The sequence below is a fragment of the Acipenser ruthenus genome, chromosome 14 (genome assembly GCF_902713425.1).
Source record: "Acipenser ruthenus chromosome 14, fAciRut3.2 maternal haplotype, whole genome shotgun sequence".
NCBI classification, from domain to species: Eukaryota; Metazoa; Chordata; class Actinopteri; order Acipenseriformes; family Acipenseridae; genus Acipenser; species Acipenser ruthenus.
This window is the reverse complement of record NC_081202.1, coordinates 19,805,829-19,830,628: the sequence shown is the minus strand read 5'-3', so window position 1 is coordinate 19,830,628 and position 24,800 is coordinate 19,805,829. Positions and strand designations below refer to the sequence as shown.

The 24,800-nt window shown below is 34.6% G+C and overlaps 5 protein-coding genes across 6 annotated transcripts in view; 2 read left to right on the top strand and 3 right to left on the bottom strand.

The window, feature by feature from the left end:
• Positions 1–18: 18 nt before the first annotated feature.
• On the bottom strand, positions 19–3,905 carry LOC117419568 (IQ and ubiquitin-like domain-containing protein). The gene is given in 9 exon segments (XM_058986504.1): positions 19–188; positions 768–953; positions 1,479–1,649; positions 1,652–1,735; positions 1,904–2,038; positions 2,683–2,898; positions 3,216–3,276; positions 3,278–3,357; positions 3,897–3,905. Coding segments are annotated over 9 exon segments (1,110 nt in total). The 3' UTR covers positions 19–20.
• Positions 3,906–4,215: 310 nt separating this feature from the next.
• On the bottom strand, positions 4,216–7,099 carry LOC117419569 (NADH dehydrogenase [ubiquinone] 1 alpha subcomplex subunit 5-like). Its single transcript, XM_034032440.3, has 5 exons — positions 6,979–7,099; positions 6,523–6,567; positions 5,933–6,049; positions 5,752–5,817; positions 4,216–4,473 (listed from the first exon to the last, which is right to left on the bottom strand). The coding sequence occupies exons 1-5, from the start codon at positions 6,997–6,999 to the stop codon at positions 4,372–4,374; spliced, it is 351 nt and encodes a 116-aa protein (XP_033888331.1). The 5' UTR covers positions 7,000–7,099; the 3' UTR covers positions 4,216–4,371.
• Positions 7,100–8,444: 1,345 nt separating this feature from the next.
• LOC117420137 (ankyrin repeat and SOCS box protein 15-like) lies at positions 8,445–15,696 on the top strand. The gene is given in 10 exon segments (XM_058986042.1): positions 8,445–8,827; positions 9,583–9,635; positions 9,730–9,861; positions 10,652–10,810; positions 11,224–11,469; positions 11,561–11,623; positions 11,626–11,731; positions 11,992–12,550; positions 13,719–13,872; positions 14,500–15,696. Coding segments are annotated over 10 exon segments (1,758 nt in total). The 5' UTR covers positions 8,445–8,714; the 3' UTR covers positions 14,673–15,696.
• Positions 15,697–15,777: 81 nt separating this feature from the next.
• Positions 15,778–21,573, top strand: LOC117419682 (leiomodin-2-like). The gene is made up of 3 exons (XM_034032675.3): positions 15,778–16,733; positions 17,209–18,549; positions 19,147–21,573. Exons 1-3 carry the CDS (start codon positions 16,458–16,460, stop codon positions 19,171–19,173), a joined length of 1,644 nt encoding a protein of 547 aa, XP_033888566.3. The 5' UTR covers positions 15,778–16,457; the 3' UTR covers positions 19,174–21,573.
• The window catches only part of LOC117419683 (actin nucleation-promoting factor WASL-like), a 29,351-nt gene continuing 25,507 nt past the window's right edge, over positions 20,957–24,800 (bottom strand). For both annotated transcript variants that reach the window (XM_058986043.1, XM_034032676.3), the window contains 2 exons: positions 22,794–22,902; positions 20,957–22,182 (listed from right to left, as the gene is read on the bottom strand). In XM_058986043.1, the coding sequence (XP_058842026.1) occupies positions 22,121–22,182; positions 22,794–22,902 (171 nt within the window). In that variant the 3' untranslated portion in view covers positions 20,957–22,120. The remainder of the gene's footprint in view (positions 22,183–22,793; positions 22,903–24,800) is intronic.

Below are 24,800 nucleotides of genomic sequence, written 5' to 3'. Positions count from 1 at the left end.
CCTATGACTAGAGTGTGGAATTAGGCCTGGGTCACAGCAGGTTTTGTTACTAAAAGGTCATTGCCAGGAGCTGCAGGCTGAGAATCACGAGAGTGCAAGAACTGAGCCATGGCTGGAATCTGTGAGAAATATTTCTTTGCCAAAGTGTGCTTGTGCTTCATTTTACGAATGAACACAACTCCATATGCCTGCCAAAAAAAAAACATTCAGTCAATAGCAACATCACAAAAGGAAATACTGCTTTGTCCTAACTTGTATTTCACCTAGAAGGCAACAACGTTCTCTTAATTTATGAGTGATTTACCTAGCTATATATTATACAGGTTCTAGCACAGGCTTTGCCAATATACTTTACATAATCACAAAAGCATTCAGTATAAAGAATATAACCTTTCTTATAACCTTGCTAAACCCCTATTACTGACAAACTAACAGGCCTTTCGTTTATATTGCAGTACAAGTCTTTGTAATATGGCTGGCATATCTTATTTTAGAATGCCACCTGCTGGAAGAGATAAAGAACTGAGCTGAACCCAACAGTGATATTTATTGTTAGATACCACACACAATGTTCTGCTGTTTACTTAAATGATATTCTATCACATGCCTTTTTTAAATTTGATATAGAAACACTATAGACTTAGTGAAGATGCTGATTGTAAAACAAGCGCTAGTATGTATTTGTTTCCAATATTCTTGCATAATACAAACTCAAAATGTGAAAAAACGAAAACATGATGTAATCATAATGAACCAAATCTTTTTACCTGCTCAACATTGTCCAGTTTTAAATGTGCAGCTGCCTCTTCTTTTGTTAACAGAATACAGTTCCATGGAGACCATTCAAAGTATTTGTTCCACTGTACCACGACAAGGTCATAAAGGTCATCCCAGGCACTCAGAGCTGACTGAGTAGCACAGATAATCCCAAGCAGATACTGCAGATCTCGTTCCTGCAATGAAAATATAAAATTGTTTTTAAACTGTTCTAAGGTTAAAGTTAGTAAACAAAAATTATATATTACTAATAATTATTATATAATACTATTTGCTAATTATATGCTTACAATACACATTTTTCACAGGTTTCCAAATTGAATTAGCTATACAAGGTGTCAAAGCCATACAATAAATATTATTAGTAAGTGAACACATGATTAAATGTGTAACTAATTATATATATATATATATATAAAAAACCTTTGCAAACGTTTACTGGATTGTGGTGCTCAGTAATATCCTCACTCTGATTCTCTGTTCATTTGGTATCATGATTTAAAGATTTTGTAATTAAATCAGTCAAAGTGGCATCAAAACAAATGACCAAATTCAGCAGTTTAAGTCACTGCTTAGCTGCTGACAAGAGTTCAGTTTAAGAACCTAGCCTATCATGGGAAGTGTTTTGTCATGTTCCTATGTGACCTTGACCAAACAGCACACCAAATGTTCTGACCAAACGAAATACATTTTTTGCATACCTGCAGTAAAAAAGCAATCTTTGCTTTTTTGTCATACTCTGCCTCTGCCTGCCTAAGCTGTGTGAGCATGTTCTTGTATTTATTTAAATCTTCTCGTTGATGGGCTACATTATCCAGCTTGTTACACTGATGACACCTGCCAATTGTGCATGAATTTGCTGTCATGGAGAAAATTCAGTCGAGCACAGGTAACTTCTACATCTTCTACATCCAGGGCAGTAGATATTTTTTTGTAACTGTGATGTATCCTGTGGAACCTAAATATTAAAAATAAGAAAAATAAATTGAAAAAAAATCATATATTATTTATTTCTGTCAATATTTGATCAATGCTTCACATTTTCAAGAAAGCTTCTTCAAATTCCTTTTTTGCAGTTTGCCAGTTGTGGAGGGAATTCTGTTAGCAGTATCCTTTCTTTACTGACCTTTTCCAAAAAGGTTTGTACTGAGTTTTTGATATTCTCTTCATTAGCATCCAGCTTATGCCTCCCAATAGAAGCAATGAGCTGTGTCCCTTGCTCCAGCAGTGCACACAGTGCTGCTTTCCTTTCTTCTCCATTCTTGACACCATTTTTAAATGTACATGTTTTCTTAAAATAGCTCTTTGAAATCTTCTTTCTCTAATCATTACCCTATGACAGGAACATACATTTTCAGGATGTCTAGAAACTTTTGTGATTTGTATTATATATAAGTGTATTTATTATAGCCTGTATATTACTGTACATTATTACATAACCAACTATGCAGTTGTTCTCTGTGTATTTTTATTTAACAAAAAATGTAAAATAAATATAATTCCAACAAAGCAGCTATTTTATTACAGACAGTTTCATACTATTACTATGTTTTCTCTTCCTGTCCATTTATATATTTAGCATATTATGTTCCAACGTTAGTCTCTTTGACAGCTGGCACATTTTAAAATATCTGTATCTATAAATTCAATGGCAAACCCAGGGTATTAAACTCCCCCACAGTTTCTGTCAATGACTCAACATCAAAGAATAACCTATATTCCAATAAATGTAAAATTATAAATAAGCATCAGTTGATAGGAATTGTGCCTCTGAACTGATGCAGTGTTTCACCATAAAAACAAACCACTTGAACCTCTTACTATTATTACATTTAGAGATGTCATATTTTTGAGAACTGTTAACTATGGTAGTTATGGTGTACATCAAGGAGTCTTAAATTAAACCTTACTTTCCAAAGCATGGTACAGTAGGTCAAAGTCTTCCTTTGTTTTGGGGTGCATCCTCCTCTCATATTCCCTTTTCAGCCTGTCTTCCTTCTCCTTCTTCTTTCTTAGTTCCTCCTTCTTCTCCCAATCCAACCTAACCATTCTGTCATGCGACAGCTGCTTTACCAGTCTCATGGCATGCCAGCGCCTGGCATAAGTCTGTATGACTATCACCTTCAAACAGAACACATAGATTAATGGATTGGGAAGTAATATATTACAACGTTCTAACATCTTATTTTTACTGTGCTACTTTAATTGGAACGGCAAACTATGCTTCTATGACTGTAATTATTTTAACACCATTTTCAGTCTTCTCAAAACATATTTCATGAAAATACCACGTAGTTGCCATGTCATGAAAACCCTATGAGTACCTCCACTGTGTCTTGTCAAACACACTTTCCCAAAGGTATTTTAAACATACCAAAACAGGAAGTTGTATTTATTGAATAATAATAGAAAACCACCCCCACCCCTCTCTAACTCACTGCTTTTAGCCTCCTGTAGTGGTATTCGTCGGCTGTGAAATACTTTCCTGGTGATATCAGTGTTAGTAGTATTTGACACGTAACACCCTGTCTTTGTCATCTGTGTAGATGTCGTGTAGGTCACCTGCTGGTGTTGACTCTTCTAACTATCTACACATAAAAAAAAGAAAAAAAAGAAAAAATTACTTAAGGCCGTCTACAATATGCAATAAAATGTCTATCTATCTATCTATCTATATTTAGTTACAGATGTGATTTATAATGTGATATAATGTATACTATATATATATATATATATACTGTATATATATATATATATATATTGTATTTAGTGTGTAATACATTTTGTGTGTATTTGCAAGGTTAAACATGCAAATACTCACTAAATGACAGTATAGAATGCTCTCAAAGCTGGTTACTTGTGTTTCTACAAAATTTTTCAATTCCATTGTCTGGTCTCTTTTTGGAAATAGTCTGTACGCCTGTATGATGGAATTCTGCCCGTTATTTCATGTCGGTATCCACCCAGAAATGTTTTGCGTTGTGTGGTCCTTTCAATTTCAACCACTACATCCTGATATGTATCAGCATCTATAAAAACAAATTGTAATTGTTTATACAAAAGTGTTTTTATTTTAGTTTATGTCCATAGCTGATTAAATATGCCACACAGACTGTTACATCAGGCATGTTGTATTCCTGCTGTGGTTTCACACCAATTCATTGGTATTACATCAGGACCTAATAAAGCCCAGTGCATAGCGTAACCAGTAACATTGATAATCGTGTATTTGTCAGACGCTCCAAAGTCCTTATTTTCAAAAAGTTGTTATAATTAAATCTCAGTAAGTTCTAGTTCTCATTTCAGTTTGTAGTTTACAGCAGTCCACATTAAAAGAGACTGAAATAATACATTTCTCAATTATTCTTGATCTTAATGAGCACTGGTTTATAATCATTTTAACCGTAACAGTGAATTTAATGAAACTACACACCTACATTTAAGTGTTTTATTGATATTTTTATTCAATACATATATATATATTTTTTTTAAATAATGCAAAACTGTATTTACATGATTGGCAACTGTATGACATTAGATCAAGCAATTTGGGACAATAGGTGACATTTTACATTTAGTTCAAGTTTTCTTATTTTAAATTGGCCATTTCCACTGGTTGGTTGGGGGTTCTTCAATTAAAGGTTCCCATGGTTTCCATTCAACCATCTTCCTGGATAACGAGAGCTCATTCTCAGCCTACGGATGTAAACAAATAATCATAAGCCAATAGTCTCTTTAATAAATAACAAATAAAACAGGCAGCCCATTAAACAGCATCCTTTGTTCTGGAATATATGAGTCTCTTGGTTAAGTACAGCAAAATGGGTAACAATTTTGAGACAAACTAATCATACTGGTATTGAACTAAAAAGCTAATTTTCGAGATTAAAAGAAACTTCTGCATTTAAACTAGTCTAGGCTGTATCAGGGGTGGAAATAAGACTTCTGTTGCATAGCAGTTTCACCCATTCCAGGATATGATACAAGCTTGATTTGTCCCAGTGTATAGATAACAAATTCAGGTGTCTTAGTTCAAACCAGGAATGGAGCAAACTGCAATGCAATTGGAGTCTTACTTTCATCCCTGTTTATAATGAATTTCTTAAATATGCTATATTCTATATTCATGCAATGAAACAAAAGGCTACATATATTGTTTAATATTTCTATGTACCTCTAGTGTTTACAGAAAAAAAACAAGATACACCACCTACTTGATAAATCGCGGGTGTCGGGGTCCTATACAAATCCGCTATATATCGAGGGCCGCGATATAGCGAGAGACCCATAGAAAAACAAATAGGCTAACAAATACTATACAACCACTCACTCGTTTTATCAGGGGCGTCAGGGTCCAATATAAATCCTCTACGCAACACGCGTTCTCATTTTTCAAATAAAAAGCAGCACACCGTTTTAATTTGTACAGTGGAGGGTAACTGCTTCTCAACAACTTAAGTCTCCAATTCATTTCATGAATCTTCCTCTCATTTCTCAAATGCCCAAACTGCTGCATTGAAAGAATCCGTTCCCAACATAGGAGGCTTGTTGCTAGGGAGCTGACGTCACTGCCCCGTGATTTTTGCTAGTGCATGGCTTAAAAAAACCGCTTCAGCAAGTAGATATTTAATTTGCTTAGTGTTATTGTGCAATGTGTGTGTATATGATAACAGTATGATATTAATGCTTTGTTTTTAATTGTTCTGTATATTTTAGTTTGTGATGTGCAGTAGAAAATAAAAGGAACAGTAATTCTCTATGTATAGTGCAGCTAAGGCATGCGCAGTCAGACTGTAGAAATGGGGAGCCAACTCCAAGACCACGATACATAGCGAGGGGTGGGTGTATTAGAATTGAATAGTATACAAATATCGTTGTGTATTCCAAAATATTATTTAAAAAATATCAGAAATGTGCATAAACATTCATACAATTATACTTTAAATAAAGTACTTTGATTATTGAAGGAAGTACCTGGACAATAACTTCCTCTATCTGTCCACAGTTGATTTTTCTTTCCAGCTTCTCTATATCCGGTTCCTTAAACACAATAACAAAGATATTTTCAGTTAGCATACTTTAATAGCATACATTTTTGGGGCTTCTATCACAAAGATCAGAAGCAGCCCAATACAAAAGCATTAAGAAGCCTTACCGATTTTACCAAGTCAAATCTGTCATTGATGAGCTGTTCTGTGTACGTTCTGTAGGCTGCATCTTTTGGAATAGTCTGCAGAGATGCAAGGATTTTGGAATAAAGTATCCTCAGGCGCTTTAGGAGAACAAAGAGAGTGGAGTTTATTCTCTTAATAACCACAATCAAACTGCTAGTTCGAATAATGAAAACTGAAAGGAAAAACATCTCAGGCATTTCGTTTGTTATTTGTATCACTGAATATTGGATTTAGCAAGACTAACAGAAAACTGTTTAGGCGAGACACCGCAAGCACTCGTAGGGATGGCAACCAGACTCCAATTGCATAGCAGTTTCATCCACTTTATGGCGCTTAATATTAATATCCCTGTGTTGTGGCTAATAAGTTCACAATAACAGCGATTCACCTGGAATGGCTCAAACTGTCTATTTGCACCCATGAAACTGCAAGAACAAAGTTGTATAATCGGTTGTATAATCGGTTGAGTAAAGTTATGAAGTACCATCTACAATTATGACTATATAATATACAAACATGCAACTCAATACGATATTAAGGGCACAGAAAAATATAATTTTGCATAATTTACCTCATGAGGGTTTTGAGACACTGCAAGCCCCACTAAACCAGTGGTCTGAAAAAAAAAAATAGTCAGGACCTAGTGCAATTACTTATATCAATATTTAAAATCTGTTATTTAACAGTGTTGTACTCTGTCAGACTCAACCACAATACACTTTTGAGGATTCTATAACCTAGAATAAAAACAGTTAGTTAACCCCCAAGTTCAAAGTTCAGCGACACAGAATGTGTACATGTTTAACCATCACTACTCACCTATTTTACTTACAGTAAATAAACACAAGTTTAATTCAGGGCTATTTTTTTGGTACAGTGATACCGCCGTTTTCACAAAACCAAACACCATTGCAGTATGTCATAATTAAACCTATTTTGTGTTTTACTTAATAATAAGAAAAATATACTCCATGTTTGCTATGTCGTTAATATTAATACATATCATTTAAGTGACCTCCATTCTTACCTTCTTCAACACACCAGCCATGATCCCTCGCGGTGTATTCTGGGATGCCAGTACTAATAATGGATTACCGATTAATGTTGCGTCAGAACTGACAGTTCGAGTTCCGTCGTCTGAGAAGTGCAGTATTTTATGTAAACCTCCAAAAACGCCTCAGTAAAGTGTAGTAAATTGACCGTTAATTTGAAATTATATTGGAACCTTTTAATTACTTCTGAGACGAAGTAACAATACAATATATATAGCTGGCTCTTTGAGCTAAAATATATATATATATAAATATATAGAACACCATTACATCATGTAAGAATAAATCATGAATTTGAATGTAAACAATAACAAGTAGTTGTCATGCCGTCAAAAACCTATAAATACCTCCAATGTTTGGATTCAAACACAGGCTCCCTTGAGAAAGATATGTACAACATATCGAAACGTTGGGCAGCTGGCTCTTTGAGCTAAAATATATATATATATATATATATATATATATATATATATATATATATATATATATATATATATACACTGTATATATATATATAGTGTGTGTGTGTGTGTGTGTGTGTGTGTGTGTGTTTTTAAAAGTCTTTGTTGTGTCAGACATTAACAAGATGTCGTCAAAACATTTTAGATAAAGTCATGTGATTACTAACATGAAAGTACATTACTGTTGACTAAGTAAAATAGCTTATATCGGTAAATTAACTACATGTCATCAAATTGCTTCTTGTATTTAGTTATCAACTTATTTAGGCCTGCTAGCTACCCCCTAATGAGAGGTGAAACAAACAGTAAACTATGGAAGAAGGCAGCAAACAAAATACATACTTTAGTGAGCAACTAAAGAATACAACTGAAAATGGAATTCGAAACAACTAGACCCCGTTCACACAACTGTGGTATCCAAGGACTGCCGCATATTACACTTTAAACTGGACATACATGATATTTTAACTTTTGATGAATTTAGATTTGATTTTTGCTCAGATTTTGAAACAAATAGGGTGAAGTGTATATTTCTGAATGCAGGTACTATATTGTGTGACATCTACAAATGAGTTAGAATGCAGTTGTTGCTGTACTAGCCTTCATGTTGTGCACGCTTAGACCTTGGTTGTGTCACAACTGAATGAAGTCAAGCCTAAATATAGTAGAGGATTAATTTACACCAAAACACACTGAGCAGGTCACGACTCTCTTGGTACAGTGTTGCAAATGGTGTTAATGTAATTGATTACCTATTTGAAAGGTAAGAGCTGAAAATTATTTGTATGTTTTAATACATTCAAAATGTTTTAATTTCCTTTATATTAATTTTTAAAACTGGACATAAATTAATTAGGCTAATGTACTATCTATCTATCTATCTATCTATCTATCTATCTATCTATCTATCTATCTATAACATTTTAAGGCATGCTGTTTATGTTAAAATTAAAATGAATTGTATAATTTTTAATATCCAGCCAATAAACCAGAATATACTTAAATACTACCTGCAAATCTCCTAGACTACAGTTATTGTCAGTTATTGCATTAAAATAACATGTACAGTACTGCCACTGGCACCACATAACAGGAAATACCTTTTTAATTCAAATTTTGAAATAATCTGCTACCTCTATTGCTTAGAAACATCTGGGCTGTACATTTATCTTGTGTTAAAGTAAAATACTTTCTGTTTAAAGAGATATCTTTAAATCATTTTTCTCTTTTAATGGCTGGTTATTTAAGCTATGGATACAGCTGATGAAATGGATGAAGACCAACTTACAGAATATGCAATTCAGCTGAGCATCCAAGAGTCAATTCATGCTAGCAAATATCCATCGTCTGCATATAGAGACAGGTACAAAAAACACATGTTATAAAATGTCATGTTAATCTGCTATCTTGGGACTCATTTCTATAGTATGTTAAGTTGTATATTTGATTTGTTTCCTGTTTTTTTTTTTTTTTACAAATCCCACATTTGTATGTTTTCATCAGTTTTTCTATCAATATAATTGACTCACATGTGTTTCAACTCACTGCTAAAAAAAATGCCATTGGAAATGTAAACAGACTGGACATTTTACTGATATGTACTAGATAGCAATTTGTGTACAATTCCAGGTATTTTTATGTAGGTTTGTGTGGTCATTGTTTCATATCACATTGCACCTCTGCAGATTACTTTTTATAATTACAGTATGACATAAGTAATAAATACCTTTTGTATGTATAAAGTTATAGTCTGTGCCTCTAGTTCCTTCCATGACTGAAAGCTATGGCACAGTATTGATGCATTTTGGAAGATAATATACAGTGGTGCTCACTGGGATTGACATCCTGTAGTTTCAGATACTCAATCACCCTCATTTGGGTGTATGACAGCTTCTCAGTCTTTTTGCACAGGTTCTGCCTCTCTTCCCATTTCTAATCTGTTTCAAATCTTCTTTTTAACCAACCTGTTTAATTGAATCCAATCCCTTAGTTGTAATCCAGAGCTTTCCCATCCACATAGTGGCGCACAGCTCTGGTTGTTGCAGCACATGGATCAGTGAGTAAAGGTATAGATAAACAAGAACACTGACTGCTTATTTAATGGCATTCTTTTAACAGTTTGGCATCAGTTAGTGAGGAAAACCGAAGGATTGTATCAGCTATAGAGCTAGGTAAGTATTGAAATGTAATAAAGGAAAAGTAATAATTCATTTTTAAATAATGCAATTCTGGAATTGTGAATCTGCTAATGTCTGTGTTCTTTAGGTGAAATATTTCTCCTCCAGCAGCTGTCTAAATGCACGCTTGCCTTTGGGGAAGCAGATGAAAGGGGGTGGCTTCCTCTGCACAAGGCTGCAGTCCAGCCAATAGACCAAGTGCTGGAGATCGTTCTTGATGGTGAGTCAGCGTTGAATTTAATATAACAGAACAAACTGAATAATGTGTGACCACCAGGTTTGGCAATCGCAAAAAGCCAGCAACTGAACACTATTTTACTTTTAAGACTCTCTCTCTCTAAAGTAACCAGCTATGCATTTCTGTCAGTTCAGTTTTGGTGTAGAATAGAAGAAAGTTTCAATGTCTTGTTCCTGAATGCATCCTTTTGATTAATGTACTGCAGGTGCCGTTCAAATAATTGTAATATAGCAGCAGTGGGTAAACCTCCTAGATAAACAACCATCAACCTGTGACAGCTTATTAGTGTTTAAAAATATCACAACAATTGTACACATTTATTTATTACCCATGAAATATACCACATCCATTGAAAATAATTAAAAAATACAATTTACAGGTTTTTGCAACATACTCAAGTTGTGCAAAGTTACTGAGAATGAGTCTTAAATGTTGGTTGTGCTACATATTTGGCTATTTATGGATTTTGAGGAAAAAAAAAAAACTTTTTACACTATAATGTTTATTTTTGTCATTTATATTTTTTATGCATTGCAATTATACAAAAAAAGATTTGTTTAAAATCTGATGAATCAGACTGTTTTAGTGATAATAGAGTTCAGATTCAGACTGCATTTACATGGATTCACATTAATCAATAAAAACAGAGCTCACATTTTTGCTAAAAAACATACTTTTGTGGTTGATACAATAAGATTTGTGATCTGTATTATATTTGCCTTGTTTCTATAGTTAAGATAGGTTTATTTTTATTATCACTTATGTTTTGCAGCTTCCAGTCTGATTAATTTGGAACAGGCAACATTAGATGGAGAGACAGCTCTTACTCTGGCTGCTCAGGCGGGACATGATGGGAATGTAAAGGCACTCCTTGAGAAGGGGGCTTCCCCTTACACCACGAACAGCAAGCACGAATCTCCTCTTCTTCTCGGTAATGTTACTTTCAAATTCTGTCAAAAAAGTGCCCTGACACTTACCATCTAGTTAAGATCAATTTACACAGGAAGAGCATTATACATTTATTTAATGCTCTTCCTCTGTAAATTGATCTTAACTAGATGGTAAGTGTCAGGGCACTTGTCCTTGTACAGGTATTTTTTGAATAACTAAATAAAGTATACAGTATAAACTATTTTATACCGAAGTTTGTGCTTGTTTGTTCTTTTTAAATTAAATAAAACACCCACCATATCTAGCACATACTTTTTGATACTGGCATTTTAATATTGGAAATTCTCTCAGGGTGGTACTATCTCTAATAACTGATACTTTTGGATTTATTATTTTGACTATGAATACATTTAGATTTTATTTTGATTGATCTGCTTGGTTTGTCTTTCAAAGCTGTAAGGCATGGATCCTATGACATGGTGTTGAACCTTATCAAAAACGGGGCCCCAGTGGATCAGTTTTGTATTAAACGATGGACAGCAATGCATGAAGCAGCCAAGCTGGGTCTGAGCCACATTGTGAGGCTCTTAATAAGAAGCGGTGGGAATGTTAATGAAAAAGATGCTTATGGAGTAACACCATTAGCAACAGCAGCTGAATATGGCCAGACAGACGCGCTGGAGCTTCTAATTCTTAAAGGTATAGTAAACAATGACTTCAGCACATATTCAGTGCCTATTCTCCAAGGGTAATTATATTTAACACTATGTTTTGTTTTTTTCTCCACCAGGGGGCAATATCCATGCCACAGCTGATGATGGAGCAACTGTGTTGTTTGATGCAGCTGGAGGGGGAATCCTGATTGTGTCGATGTGCTCTTAGAATATGGTGCAAGTGCCAATATGCCCAACATATCTGGTCACCTACCAATTCATAGAGCAGCATATCTAGGTCATTACCTGTGAGTATGTATGAAACACTGTGATGAAGGTATGAATACTTATTTTGCTTTATGAAGTATAATGGTTAGTTGTCCAAGAGAAACATAACCAGAATTGTATCATAAACAGTACCTCATTTTGTGACAGAAGGTTATTGTTTTGGTTTGACGTGACAACATAAAATGGCCTAACTAGCATTATTTTATAGGAGGTGTTTAAAAGTGTGTATACAACTCCTGCACTTATTAGTTTAATTAACCTTGTTTTATTCTTTGTGCAGGGTACTGAAAACTCTAATCCCGATAACTTCTAAAAGTGCCATTAAAAAAAGTGGCTTAAGCCCTATGCATTCAGCAGCAGACGGAGGCAGTGAACAGTGCCTTCAACTACTCATAGAAAATGGCTTTGATGTGAACGTGCTGCTCGCCCAATACGTATCTGAGATCTATGAAGATGATCGGAAAACTCCATTGTATTTTGCCGTGTCTAATGCAGATGTTACATGCACTGAGTTGCTGCTTAAATATGGTGCAGACCCAAACAATGATCCCTTAAACTGCTTCCTTGTGGCAGTCCGCGCAAGGAGCTATGAAATTGTGAAATTACTCCTGGCTCATGGTGCTGATGTCAATTGTTGGTTTATGGTAGTGAATGACACTCACTTCCCTACTGCCATCCAGTACTGCTTGAAAGATGAGATGATGATGCGACTTTTGCTGAACAATGGCTATGATGCCAATTTGTGCTTTGACTGTATGCATGGTGACAGCTCAGGAGCTTCCTTTGCATGGAGACATCTGGAGACAGGGTGGACCACCTGTGTGAGTAAGGATACGCCAGTAAGTATCAAACTTTATATCAGTACCATTAAGTGCTGGCAGTAAACTTACAGTATAGAGTAGAGGTCGGCACGGTTACTTGAAAACTCGGAGACGCTCCCATTTTAAAAGTACCAGAACCAGATCTCTTTTTCCTACCCAGATATCAATGTTTAATTTTAATCTCAAAAGGCACAGCACAATAGAGGCTCTTGCCAACACGTACTGAAGCATCCACAATGCTATATTAGACATTCCTTCACCTGGGGAATATTTACAGTACACTTGGATGATTTAAAAAAACCTTCTTAACTTTGTGAAAATGTCTTGTGAAGATTTCCAAGGACATCATTGTTTTTATAGTACTAGCAAAGCTTATGCGCTGTAGGTAACTTGTTGTGTTCTAGACCCCCTTACATTTACAGTCCTTGCAATGGCTTGTTCATGGACATCTTTCTTCCTCTTACTGTTGCTATTGTTATTTGTTATCAGCACAACAACATTCCTTTCCTCTCAACAGAATCTGCTTCACTCCGAAAAGGTCTGAACATCATGTTCCCAACGGCATCATGTGCCCAGCAGACAATTTTTTTTTTCTTTCTAATTAAATTCAAATCACATTTAATACAAGTATTAAGTAACAAACATGTATTTCTTAAAAAATGAATTAATATGCATTGTGCTTCATGTATGGTACCCTACAGTTGTTTTTAGGGCAGGGACAGGATAATTCTTAACTCAAACCCTTGTCTACCCCCCTAATTTGCAACTGGTATGATGGAGGTGCTTAGAACAGAATTTACTAGCCCCCATTGTGACTGAACTGGAATGTCCAAATTGGCTGTGCTGATTTCTAATCCCTTGTACACAAACTACAGTATAAACAGTTATAACTGAGGAATATATTGTGTTTGAGGTTTTTTTTTGTTTTTTGTTTTTTTTGAGTTTAGATTTTATTTTAATTAACATATAATACAAAGAATTGGAAACAATTGGAAAGAGTAACTTTATGTATTCATAGCCTTTCTAAAAGTAAAACGGAAGTAAGTTTGATGTGAGTTCTGGTGACAGTAAAATATGTGTAGTATGGTAGTGTGATGTATCTGTGTATGAAACTCATTAAATGATTCACTTGACATGATAATGTTGAATAAGTCATACCGTATCTTTGTTCGTACTTTGTTTTTAGTTCTGTGACTTTATCACTGTGAGCTGGCTGACTGACGTGGCTGGAAAAGCAGTCCGGATTCTTCTGGATTATATGGACTTTGTTCCAATATGTTCTAAATTGAAGCCTTGCCTGGAGAAGCAAAAAGAATGGCCAGAGATTTGTGAGATACTCGGTAGGTTATTCTAACACCGGTATAGTCTATTCACCATCCATTTATTTATTCTGTGGTAAAAGCATAGAAAAGTGTAATAAAGCATAGTGAAAGCCTGGTGAAGCATGGGTAAGCATTGTAAAGCCCATAGAGATATAGTAAAGTAATATTTAAAAAAAAATGTATAAGCCCTGTAAACTATTGGAGACAATAGTTTTCCACTACACACTATACAGTTCATAATTGTGTACAATACTATGTTTCTTTACAATTTGATTAAGAACCCTAGCTGTTTCAAGTAATCAATTACACCTTCAAAAAAAATTACCTATTTTTTCATGATGATCTTCGTGTTTCAATAGACTTTATTTTCAATTTGACAAAGTCAAAAATGCAGTTTTTCCCAGCAAAAAAACTCTAAATGTATTTCCAATATTAAAGGTGCCCCAATTTGCATCCCTATTTAACTGTGACTCAGGAAGGGAATATAGAAAGAAGACCTAGTACTACTTACAGCTTTTGGGAGGATAATGGTAGTATTGGTACCAAACGTGATTGCCTTAATTTGACCTCATTTTTACATATCTAAATGTTCAAACCACTGGGATGAAAAAGCTAATTGTGTTGTTTTTCTTTTCGGATACGAAGAGAACCCACGCCCACTGAAGCACTTGTGCAGGCTGGTAATACGCAGACAAATGAAGCTATATCGCCTACAGAACCAGCACTTCATGGACTTGCTGCCCCTTCCACCCATTCTTAAACATTATATCTTGTACAGGGAGTATGATTTATATGGAAGATGCATTAACATGAAATGAGTATTGACCCTTTTTTATGACCTTCCATACCGGTATATATTTTCTCTGCCTGTACATGAATTTTGAACATTGCTCAATATTAATTTAAAAATTAACAAAACCTTTTTTTTAAGCTTGCACACATTACGGTTTATATATAGTATTTATAGTATTAAAAATATATATATTGATGCAATATAACAGAAAGTTCTAGAAGTCAAGTTATATATATGTTGCAGATACACAGTATGTGTGTGCATATTAGACTATATTGCATTACTTTTTTTGAAATTGCTTTGGGCTGCATTTTCCACAATGGGCAACAGACAAATTCCTAGTAAATTAATAAAGTGGGCAATTTGCACACAGTAGAACCCTTAATCTTAGTTTTATCTGCAAATGTGTGCATTCACAGATCAGCACTATCCACATACAATATAACATGAATTGTTTGTAAAATGGAATTGGATGATTTAATATCAGTCTGTATTTCTTGTACAGAAATTGAGACAGTCACACAGAACCAGTTTTCATACCGAATTAAGTTACAGTATATAAAGAATCAATACAATGATTCAGAATATATTTTGTTTTAAATGTATTTAGACTTTAATAACGAGTGCAGCATATTGTTGGTAATTGGCAGCCCATCTTCTCTGCGTCTCAAATTTTTACTCGAGTATCAAAAGCATGAGTCATCATAGAGTTCTCTCATTAGCTTTGTTTGCCATGTGCTGTGGATGAGTCGCAGCTTTCAAGGACAGCATTGTTATGTAAATATAGAACAATATTAATCCAGAACTATGTAGGATTACATTGATTTCAGAAGGCCTACAGACAGCGTTTTATCTGTATCCGCAGACACGCATGGGTGTATATATAGTGTACAGTATAAAGGCACAATAAACTTTCCTATAAACTTTATTTTGGCTGTTAATGGATATTGCAAATTAGTTTCAGCTTTATTTCACTGTTTCAATTTGGATCTTTGTCTTTGAATCAGAATAGAATAAAATGAAGACACCTGAACTGCGCTTGTTTGTTTCTTTATATACATATAATGGACACTTTCTAGACACAAAACAATTGACAACAGCTGAGATGTATTAACATTTTTTTAAATAACCTAATTGGGAACGAAACAAAGCAACACCTGCATGCCAATCTAAAGGTTTTCCCACTTGGCTTCCCTGGTTACCCTGTTCCAGGGTAAAAGTCTATATTGGAGACACATTTGTTTTGTGCTTTGTTTTTGTAGCTTTAGCAGTGTGTTAAGCTTTAGAAACTTTCCATACTTTAAGCACATGTTAGTGACCAGAAACATTTGTGAATCAGTTACTAGCATCTGAAATTGTTTTGATAAAGGTGCTATAACGCATACTAATTATAAATGCTTGCCAATAATGTTAGTTGTTTTGTTGTAAATCTACTAATCTTTCTTGCACTTTCAAATAACCAGCTGTTGACTAAGAATAAGGAGAGCATCTTAAGAGATGTTCAGGGGGAGTGAAACTACAACACTGTAGCCTGTGCTTTATTTGGTCATGAGCAATGTGTCAATGATCTCGTGTCAATGATCTCCTGTCAAGCAGAACCACTTCAGTTGGTAAATGCATCTGGTTGACGCCTGGTTCCTAAAAAAGAAAGTGCATCATGACCAGATGCATTGTTTTAAGCCTCTGATGATTCCCCTTCATAAGCACTGTCAGCTGCCAAAGAAATGAGTTGGACATAAAGAAGAGATAAGGACACAGGCATCTAATATTTATTCATTCTCTGTAGCTTAAAATAAAGAGAAGGTAAAAAATGAGTACTTTCGGGTATCGAAAAGAACTTGATAAATATGAGGATATTGATGAAGATGAACTGTTGGCTTCGTTGACATCAGAGGAATTGAAGGAGCTGGAACGGGAACTTGAGGATATTGATCCAGACGGTAATGTTCCTATTGGACTGAGACAGAAAGACCAAACTGAGAAAACTCCAACTGGAACCTTCAGCAGAGAAGCTTTGTTAAAATATTGGGAAAGCGAGACCAAGAAACTTTTAGAAAATGAAAGAACAGCACCAGGAAAAAGCCAGGTAGGTCACATAAACCTGTCCTGTGAAAAGTATGTTCTCTTAGTTCTGAAAGTATTTAGGAATTGTACACTTACAAAGCAAACTATAATAACAAATAATTACAATTTTAAATCGTTTTACTATAATGAGTAATTGTCAAAAGTACAAACAGTTACTAATGCAAATTATTTCATGATTTTAAGTTTTTAGAAAGTCAATATAAAAAGCCAATATGCTTTTGCTCATTGATGGCAGAAGATTTTGTTATACAGATATTTATTTATTTCTGGGTGGAAGTCTATCTATTGAACATCTTTTTTAAAAACATGTGAAATGAATGTTAACATTTTTTAAAACCACATATTAAATGAAGGTCAATTAAAAAAAAAAAAAAGTTTGAAACAAACTATAACTCATGAGTTAAAGCATTGTGAATAGAAACCTAAGATTCTTTAGTAAGCTAGTGACAAATGTCAATATTTTAATTCAATAACAGGAAGAAGAACAAGAGGAAGTCATTGATGATAGTGAAGATGAATGTGTAACAGAAAACAACAGTGATGCTTCAGAGGAAGAAGCATATACAGAAGATGAGGAAGAAGAAGAAAAAGAAGAGAGTCATGTTACTGAAGAAGAGGATGATGAAGAAGAGAGTCCTGTTACTGAAAACGAGGATGATGAAAACAAACCAGGGGATGAAATTGACAGAATGTTGCACAGCACATCAAAAAGCAGCCATGAACAAAACGGACAAAACCAATGTAATGGAAAACTTGGTGGCAGTAAAAACTGTACACAAGAAACAAACGAAGATCCTAATCTTAAAGTAACTGCCAGCAGGCCTTGTGGTAATCCGACTGTACTTGATGACACACTTGAAAAGATCATAAACAATGATCTCAATACACATGAAATAAATCTTAATAACATTGAAAATATAACCAAGGAGATGCTCATTCGCTTTGCCGAGGCACTCAAGAGTAACACCATTGTTAAGCTTTTTAGCTTGGCCAACACTCATGCTGATGACTATGTTGCATTTGCAATTGCAAAAATGCTTACAGAGAACAAAAGCATTGCTAGTCTTAATATTGAATCCAATTTTGTTACAGGGAAGGGCATCCTCGCAATAATGAGGGCTCTCCTGAATAATACTGCATTGACAGAGCTACGGTTCCACAACCAAAGACACATTTGTGGAGGCCAAACTGAAATGGAAATAGCTAAGCTCTTAAAAGATAACACCACCCTATTGAAATTGGGATATCATTTTGATCTTCCAGGACCAAGAATGAGCATGACAAGCATTTTGACACGGAATCAAGATAGACAGAGGCAGAAACGCCTCCAGCAGCAGAAGCAACAAGAAGTGGAAAGGAGAGAAGGTTCTGAGGGACCAGTCAATCCAAGGACCAGTGTGTTACAAAAAGGAACACCAGGATCTTCTCCTTATACATCTCCAAAGGGTTCACCATGGTCATCTCCAAAAGTAGCTAGAAATTCTCAAATAAAAATAACTGTCCCATGCCCTCCACCTCCTCCACCCCCTCCTCCACCCCTCCCAGAGAAGAAAACACCAACTAGGAAAATAGCAGAGGTTATTAAACTTCATGAGCAGTCCAAGGCAAAACAACAGACTGGCCAGCAGAAACCTAAAGTTAGGAAGAACAAAAAAACAGAGAGGGAAAACAATATCCTAAAGGAATTTAAGCATGCTCTAAAACCAATTTCCGAGAAGAAAGCAGATGACAGATCCAGACCATCCACACCCCAGAGATCTCTTCATGATAATCTGATGGCAGCAATCTGCAACAGTAGTATAAAACAGCTGAAACGGGTAAATATTTTAAAACAGCATTCACCTATAAAGGCCAAGTATAGTGTTAGGGGACACCGTTCTGCTAGAGGTGCTGCTATTCTGTTGAAATGTTGAATTGAGGGTCTGCTAGTGGACATCAAAATTCCCATGACACTCTTTTAAAAAGCCGGGTAGTCCCTGTTATCCTGGTCACATTAAGTATATGATAAAATTATCTAGCTAAATTCCTCTAAAAATGAGTACAAGACATGCATGGATACATTAATAAATATATCCAACAAATATGTATCAATGAATATACTGTGAACGAGTTAAACAGACCAAGGCTTAATCATTTTAATAAAAGGTTATCAACAAATAACACTGCAAACCTATTGCTCTGGGATTCTTTAACAAAACAGCATTACAATAATATTGAAGAATGGCATGTTCTTTTTTTGTCTGTAGAGATATAGCACTTTGTCAGCCTATGCTGACAGTGCCCCCTTCCTAGGGAATGCTTTCCACTTACTACTGTTATATTTAGTAGTTTGTTTTGACCTCTGTCAAAATTAGAGCAGAGATGAAATACTCAGTGTACTTGTGCCACTTGAATGATGATTCATTTCTTTACAGGTTGAAGTTCCAGAATGTCTTCGGTAACTGGAAGAGAACCAAATGAAAACAGATGTCTGATTTAAACTGTATGTTGCATTTATTTTAGTAAGATCAGTGTAGCATGTTGTTTGCACTTTGATTAAAATTAACATTCAAATCAGATTAAAAGGTAACAAAAAGATTAGACTTAGTTTACTATTTATGCAATGTAATATAACATCAAGCCATTTGTGCAAGCTTCTGTGCTGATACTTGATAAATGCTGACGGATTGATTTTATTATTATTATTATTGATTTGACTTCTTACCTGTAAATAAAACATTTTCTGTAGTAAATATATTCATGACAAAACATGTAGAATAAACTGGAATTAAATTTCCTTTGTCATGTACAATATGCCCCTTCCTAGTTTTACTTCTCCCATATTGTTACTACAGGAATGCACAGTATTTCTTTCTTGAAATTATTCAGGAACAGTACACCTCACTATCAGCTCTTTGTTTTTAACACTAACTTTTTTTTTTAAATAATCAATAGTGTTAACATTTCAGAAAAAGTTAAAATGTCATTAAATCTACAATATAGCTTTTCTATGTAAGGACATAAACTAGTACTGTATTAGAATAAATTATTTCTTCCAGTAATAGAATAAAACATAGCCTCCTTATTATCGTTAATAATTTCTATTGGAATGCAGAGAGAAGTTCCAGTGATTAAATTATTTTGCAATCAGAACTGAAGTCAAAGATACATTGATTAAGTGTGTTCTGCTCATGGTATAACCCAAATAAGTTAAATAAAAATAGAGTCTTAAGAGATGCGTTTTAATCCACTCCCTTTGTATTTATGTATCTTGGAAGCGTTCCTGGTCCCAAATCCATTCTGCAGCTGTTCAAAGCAAACATGCACATTTAGCTGTAGAGGTCCCAAACCAAATATTCCACCTATCCATATTGGGAATGATTGATGAAGAAAGGAACCAACATTTTATAAAAGACATGAGCAGAAATAAGTAATGGAAAATGATTACAATGGTAACAATATATTGCAACTTTCAAAGCACTACTTTTCATTTTTCTGAATGCTCAGTCTACACTTGTTACTATTGTTTGTAGTAGAAAAGCATTTTTAGTTGACCATGGAAAGTTAACAAACAGTAATGCCTATAAGAAAAGAAAACACATACCTTGTTGTTCACGTGTTCAGAATAAACAAACCATTATATTTCCAAATTTCATCAGCACATTAGTGTGTAATAAATCTCCCTTTTAATTTTTAGGAAAACAAAAACATTAACAGACAAATAAGCAGACTCCAATATATGTCAAACATTTCACAAACCATACAAAACCAGGATACAGCCACAACAGTCAGAGAGATAATGTGCTATAAATAAAACTTGTGATAAATCTGTTCTAAATTTGGCTTCCTTGGCTCTTATTTACATCATTAATCACTAGTGACTGGTAGAAAATAATACTTAAATGAGATGTTTAACCAAGATCCAATAGCACTTAGGAACAAATGGCTGGTCCAATTCCCCCCTCCAAATTTCACTTCAAATTTGTATTTATACCTAGAGAATCGCATGTCAAAACGGATAAAACGTAGTAAAAGATTCTTCACCATGTTATTGTGGGTATCAAGAATCTGGGGAAACTGTACATGGAGAAATGTGTCTCTGATGGAAGGGGGATACAACTAACATAAATGTTAGCTTATTGGTTTTAGACCCCCTATCTTATTGGTTTTACTTCCCTTTTAATTTATACTAATCATACACAGAAATGGGACATTATGTTCTGTAAAGCACAAAGCAGACACCAATTTTCCGTAAATATTAACATTTATTTAAGTATACAATTTAGTATTAGTCCATTCCTTTTCCAACCTATTTGCAAGGTTTGGTATTATGGTATCTAATGCACCACAAACCCAAGAAAAATAAAATAAAGATTGTAAAATTCATCCATGTACAACAATACTGTTAAAAACAGCATTCATTACTGCATAAAGGTTCAATACATAGTTCGGCAGCTCTAACTCACAAACAAGTGTAAAAAGTGATTAACACTTTTTACTGCATCTTTTAAAAAATGAACCACTATGCTATAGTAAACTTGCATGTTTTTAAACAACAAAAAGGTGGAATTAATTTTAAAAAATAATATTGACCTGCTTCCCACAATTTTATTCTGATGACTGCTACAGTACAAAACAGAAAAGTGAATTTCATAAACATAATCAGATATACAGTGTGACTGTTGGAAACAAATGACCTCACTCCAACAGAAAACAATATTGCTACGGTATAAGAGACAAACCAGTACTGTAGATATTTATAGGATGCTGTGCACTCCTGTACTGAATTATAGAGACCATTAAAGCATATTGCTGAACACAGAATTGTGTACACTGTATTCCTGTATTGAATTACTTTAAAATCGTGCAAAAATATAACAGCCTCAACATTCATGTAGCGCTGCATTGCAAATGAAGGGGCAAAATATTCTAAGAGCTGCATCTTTTTTTAATTATTTTTTTAATGTAGTGCTATACTAGAATTTTAATAAGAAAATGATTTAAGGGTACAGAAAAGTAGGGTATGAAAATAGTGTTATCTTGCATTAAGTAACAATTACAACATTATGTTTTTTTTTATTATTATTAATCTGTTCAATCTCATTTCATCATATCGTATGTAAAGTTACGCCCCTATTCATTAATTTTACAGTTTTACTCAACGCCCTTACTTCACTGATCAAAATAAAAATTCAAATCTGCAAGTCAAGTGTATTTGTTCTGGTGTAAAATTGCACACATTAATAGGGAGTAACTTTATAAACTTTTACAGGTTAAATGAGATATTGCACAAATGAATAAAAAAGCGATATACAGCAAATTGATAGAACATTTACATTATCATGTTAACAGGGTTTAGAAAGACAGGAACAATTTAGTGTCTTAATTTTGTTTAGGTAGGAAATAAAACTAGTCATCCCATTCATCATCATCTTCAAAATCCTCTTCATCATCTTCGTCTTCATCTTCATCTAAAAAGAACAAAACAAAAACACTTAGATTGGTTGCCCAACTTGAGGGATGAATCCATACTTTAGTTTAAATTATGGCTGAAATTAGCACTATCCTCTGTAGGTCACAAGGATGCAAATCCAAACCAGTATAATGAAATGTGCTCAATATGTCGATGCCCTTGTTTAAGAACAGCTACATATGTGGAACATTTATATTTTTTCCCATATGGTCACCGGCAATTCATATCAAGATCCTTCACACACTGGAAACAATTTCAGTTCTCGCATTATCTATTTTGAGTCTATTCCCTTTCTGGCTCTTATGTGTAAAGTGAATGCCACTGAGCAGCACTTAAGAATTTCCATGCTGTGTGCTGGCAAAAACATCCTGCACACCATTACAGAACCTCTAAAGCTTGTGTCCATCGAATAACTTGATAAGACCAGCACTTAGACTTTGTAACAGGGTATATGTACCCTGCCGTACACCGCGTTGCTTGCCCGGCTAAACAGTGCCAGTTGGCAGGATTTTGTTCTGTTTTGTAAACAGGGTTCTCTATATTACAGAACCGAATTATAAATACAATAAGACAACAGTAATGCCATACATAGTTATGTAAAACACCTACCTGAAGAATGAATGGCTTTACTCCTCTTCTGCATTACCTCCATTAGTGCCCCTACGATTCCTGCAGTTGGACCTGGTGTTGATGGAGCTGACTCTGGGCCATCAGATACCTTAAAAGACATGAACAGGCCCAAACTTTAAAAGATTGAAACGATTGGCCACCAACTATACAACACTAATGCTATAAACCAATATCACTTAACACACTAGTATAAACAAAAAGTACATTTCAGTTTGTAATCGTCCTTCCCAGTACAGGATTCCTCAAAAGGAATCTGCAGGGAGAGGGACAGGCAGAGGCACAGACACTACCATCCAGTGCTTATTCCAGGTTCAGCAGGATAAACTGACTTTAACGATGCAAAATCATGACCCCATTATTGAATCTGTGATGCTCTAATGACATTCCTAATGGCACAAATCAGTGGTCCAGAGAAGCTGCGTAACTGCCGTTTTTACGCATTAAAAAACCCAAAAATACGCACTAAAATTTAAATGTAATGCTTAAAAATATGCATAGTAACATTGCTGCACAGCTTGTTTGCCTCTCCTAAAACTGCCACTAACAACTACATCTCCCAGAATACAATGTCCTCAGTTACTGTACGCAAGAAAAAACAACCCAACAAGCATTATCCAATCTCTGGCTAGCCCTGTTGTCTTTGCAGCCAATCACAGTAATAATAAGAAAAATTCTAAGCTACACAGTTTGAAGTGTAAACATCCCAGTCCAGCTACAAATCCAACTGGAACCATCGTCAGAGGCAAATCGCTAAAAAAAGGTGCTTATAATAAACAAACTATTTTATAACTTGCATTTCCTTAAATTTATTTATCTGTATGGCTTTATATTGGAGTGTTAACCACACAGCTGTTTATCCCACGATTTCCACATGGAGCGCAAGCAAGTCCAAATTTGTCACTCCCATGAGAATAGAACGCAGGGCGTTATATGTGCATCTGAAAATAGGCAGAATATATGCTACTATAGTCTGCAGTTTTGTTTTTCGCTGGCAGCAGCCCCTAAGAAATGTGCTTGACAGACCGGCCCATCCATAGATAAGCACAGCTGGGCGGCCACATTCGGCGAGTAAAAAATGGACGCCTGCTACAGAGAATGACATGAGGGTATTTATTACTTTATAAGGGTTGTAAGGAATTTATTCTGCTGATGAAGTACACTTCACTGATAATAATTCAGCGATACACACCTGTACCTGAAACTGTGGAAGATAGTAAGAAAATTTACCACATCAATGACATGGTGTGTTGATGTGGTAAACTTACTTTCTAATCGCCCTGGATACGACATGATTAAAAATATGCGACGCAAGTTTAGCATTGATGAGAGTTTGAAGGGCGTCTGCTTTGAAATCTAATCTAAAATAATTTCTAAAGTGATATGACTGCACAATTACTTTTTGCCACACTTATTATAATTCTGCAATTACTATATATATATATATATATATATATATATATATATATATATATATATATATATATAAACATAAAAATCGTTTTATAGGTCGCACAACTGATTTTTTTCCCCTACATGCTCAACATTGATAAAGAAAGAAAGACATGCAGGTTGTTTATAAATAACCCTTGTTTGCAACATTTTATTCCATTAATAATTTGACAGTGTTGTTTTTCGTTTAGTCAAACTGCATTCTAAAATTTTTTTAAAAAAGTAATAATTAACAGAGCATAAAATCAAGTTATACATCCCACATCACATATCTCCTTTGCTTTACTGAACATTTCTTTCCTAAACCATACTTAGACAATAGTTCCCGCTGCATTGGCTTTTAGAGATTTGTTGTATTAATTCAAATTTAAAAGAAAAGTATTAAGCAGTGCTGCTTGCATAAATTAAAAAAGCAAAAGAATAAACAATAAACTAAACAGTGCATCATCTAATAACCAGTAAACAAAACATATTAGTGTTGCATACGGTGCAGTACAATTGCATTACATTTCCAGCTGTAAAAATACATTCATTTTG